The sequence below is a fragment of the Procambarus clarkii genome, chromosome 29 (assembly GCF_040958095.1).
Source record: "Procambarus clarkii isolate CNS0578487 chromosome 29, FALCON_Pclarkii_2.0, whole genome shotgun sequence".
Lineage (NCBI taxonomy): Eukaryota > Metazoa > Arthropoda > Malacostraca > Decapoda > Cambaridae > Procambarus > Procambarus clarkii.
The window spans coordinates 7,952,346-7,955,608 of record NC_091178.1 but is presented as its reverse complement, the minus strand read 5'-3'; the positions used below and the strand labels follow the sequence as shown (position 1 = coordinate 7,955,608).

Here is a 3,263-nt window from a genome sequence, read left to right as displayed (position 1 = left end):
AGACAGCAGACACAGCCGTCCTGGGGGACTCAGCACAGCATGCCGGATCTCCCCCCTCCCCCCACCCCCCCCCCCTTCCCCCTTCCCAGTCCTCCGGTGCTGCCCTCACGTGCTGACGCCAGCACACAAGAGTGCGCGAGCACGCTCCTTTTTCCACGTTGTTGCAAGGTTGTGCAACACACCGCCACTCGAGCGAAAAGTGACCAACGCTGTTGCTGAGCAAAACTCAAACCACGTCGGAATTTGTTCAGACTGAATATCGTACCGTCGTTTCCTGCTAGCGTATATTGTCTTTGTTTTGGGTCCTTTTATTAAACCTTTAATGTCGTGTTTTGTAGGTTTCAGACCTTCTATATTTACGCATTATGTCTATCGTAGCCAGCCAACGAACACTTGATGGTGTGTGTTGCGTCTCAGGGATACAACACCCAGTCCCTCCTCTCCTAGTAGTGTTGCAGGTAGAGGACCCCAGGGGCCGTCAGGCCTACAGCAGGGGTGGTGGGGGGCTTGACGCCCCCCGTCCCCCCCAAGACGTTACCTGCAGCAGCTGCACGACAAGGGACAGGTCAGGACGCTCCGATGACTCACACACTAGGCGGAGGAACACGGCGCACACGTGCAACAAGGAGCCACCACTTGGCTGGCTGGCTGGCCCCCTAGCAGCAGCAGCAACACGAGGCCCTACGCGCTCCTCTACAAGGTCACCCTCGTCTTCGTCTTCTCCTGCGCCCCCCGCCACCACCTCCTCCTCCTCAATGTAGCACAGCTCCGGCGGGGATACAGTGGCTCCCGCTCTCAGTATTACACGGTATTACAGTGGACGCTCTCTTGCAGACTCGGCAAATATATAAGATTTGTATTTTGTGTCTTATAATATTTTATAAGATTGTTCCCTTGTCGTTAGACCATCTTGCTAAGTAAATATTACATTTAGATCTAATTTGAATTTGCAAATCTTCATCTCTTCTTCCTTCCTTCCTTCCTTCCACCCTCCCATCCCTCCTTCTCCATCTCCCTCCCATCCCTCCCTCTCTCTCAACCCTCCCTCCCTCCCTCCCATCCCTCTCTCTCGCAGCTTCACTCCTGGTATCACAGAGTTAAATTTATTACGTATTTTACCGCTTTACCGACTAACTTTCCATAAAGTTTATCTCAGTCAGTGGTTAAATCTGCGGCGGGTGGCGGCCTGCTGACCCTCCCACACTCTCACCCTCACAAACCTTTACTTCAGCAAGTGTTCACATTTATCCCGCTTGGAGCCAGCTTCCCTGACCTCAGTGCCACCCTTTGTACTCCCTTCCCCCCCCCCTGCTCCACCACACCTCTAACCCTACCACACATTAATCCATCTCCCGTACTAAAGAGCCAGGTCACGACTCGGCTCCCGGCACCCCCGCTAACACCCCCACCAGCCCCCCCGAACACCACATTCGCGGGTCATTCATAAGTTTTACAAGCGGTGTGGCGGGCAAGCAACAAGAAGCACCACCACCACACCCACTGGCCAACCTCCGGTCAGCCAGAAGCGGACGGAGTGAGTGGCCGGCTGGCGGCGCCATGTTGCTCTATTGATTTTCTTTCGCTCACAGATCCCCCGTCTTAGCTGGACCAAGGGGCCTGGCTGGCCAGACCTAGAGGCTGGCTGGCTGGCTGGCTGGCTGGCTGGGCCTCGACGCTTGCCCCTGGCCACCACTCGGCCTCCCACGGTGCTCAAGTGACTGGTCGGAGGCGCTGCTACCTTCCATCACTGACTGCTGCAGGAGGACAGGAGTTGGTCGGGTCCTCCTGCTGCTGCTGCTGCTGCTGGTGTAAGTCGTGTGCGTCGTATCTTGGTGATGAATGTCGGACAGCCCAAGGTGCCAGGTCGTACCCCCCCTCCCCTTACACCACGACAACCCCCCTCCGCCCGCCACCTCCGGGGAACCACCCCTCCCCTCCCCCCCCTCCTTCCATACCAACACTTGACTTTATTACCATACCTCCTCTCTTCCTTCGTCTCTTACGCTTCTTCCTTCATCTACTACTTATAGGTAGTTCTTCCTTCTTGTTGGTTTGATGCTCGCTACTTCTTCATCCTTCCTCTCTCTCTTCCCGTTAGTCATTTATTGTTTATCCTTGTTGCCTCCTGGTCCTTGTTGCCTCCTAGTCCTTCCTGCCTCCTGGTCCTTGTTGCCTCCTGGTCCTTGCTGCCTCCTGGTCCTTGCTGCCTCCTAGTCCTTGCTGCCTCCTGGTCCTTGCTGCCTCCTAGTCCTTGCTGCCTCCTGGTCCTTGCTGCCTCCTGGTCCTTGCTGCCTCCTGGTCCTTGCTGCCTCCTGGTCCTTGCTGCCTCCTGGTCCTTGCTGCCTCCTGGTCCTTGCTGCCTCCTGGTCCTTGCTGCCTCCTGGTCCTTGCTGCCTCCTGGTCCTTGCTGCCTCCTAGTCCTTGCTGCCTCCTGGTCCTTGCTGCCTCCTAGTCCTTGCTGCCTCCTGGTCCTTGCTGCCTCCTGGTCCTTGCTGCCTCCTAGTCCTTGCTGCCTCCTGGTCCTTGTTGCCTCCTGGTCCTTCCTGCCTCCTGGTCCTTCCTGCCTCCTGGTCCTTGCTGCCTCCTGGTCCTTGCTGCCTCCTGGTCCTTGCTGCCTCCTGGTCCTTGCTGCCTCCTGGTCCTTGCTGCCTCCTGGTCCTTGCTGCCTCCTGGTCCTTGCTGCCTCCTGGTCCTTGCTGCCTCCTGGTCCTTGCTGCCTTCTGGTCCTTGCTGCCTCCTGGTCCTTGCTGCCTCCTGGTCCTTGCTGCCTCCTGGTCCTTGCTGCCTCCTGGTCCTTGCTGCCTCCTGGTCCTTGCTGCCTCCTGGTCCTTGCTGCCTCCTGGTCCTTGCTGCCTCCTAGTCCCTCCTGTCTCCTAATCCTTCCTGCCTCCTCCTCTTTCATGCCTCCGCCTCCTTTTTCCTGCCTCTTCCTCCTCCTCCTCCTCTCTACCTCCAGTTCATCATCGTCAGTGTAGGTTGCTCCCTCCTCGCAGCTTCGTTCAGAACCTGCCCTCCCTAATGACCACATTGATCACCCAACTCACTACCACGCTACCACAAGCACCACACACTACCACAAGCACCACACACACTACCACAAGCACCACACACTACCACAAGCACCACACACTACCACAAGCACCACACACACTACCACAAGCACCACACACACTACCACAAGCACCACACACACTACCACAAGCACCACACACACTACCACAAGCACCACACACACTACCACAAGCACCACACACTACCACAAG

At 57.0% G+C, this 3,263-nt stretch overlaps 1 protein-coding gene across 1 annotated transcript; it reads right to left on the bottom strand.

The window, feature by feature from the left end:
• Nucleotides 1-2,098: 2,098 nt before the first annotated feature.
• LOC138369577 (octapeptide-repeat protein T2-like) lies at nt 2,099-3,028 on the bottom strand. The gene has a single exon (XM_069332998.1). The coding sequence runs from the start codon at nt 3,026-3,028 to the stop codon at nt 2,099-2,101; it is 930 nt and encodes a 309-aa protein (XP_069189099.1).
• Between the last annotated feature and the right edge of the window lie 235 nt (nt 3,029-3,263).

Bases quoted from the DNA above. Each gene is read 5' to 3' on its own strand.
- LOC138369577 (XM_069332998.1), bottom strand. From the start codon at position 3,028: ATGTGGTCATTAGGGAGGGCAGGTTCTGAACGAAGCTGCGAGGAGGGA.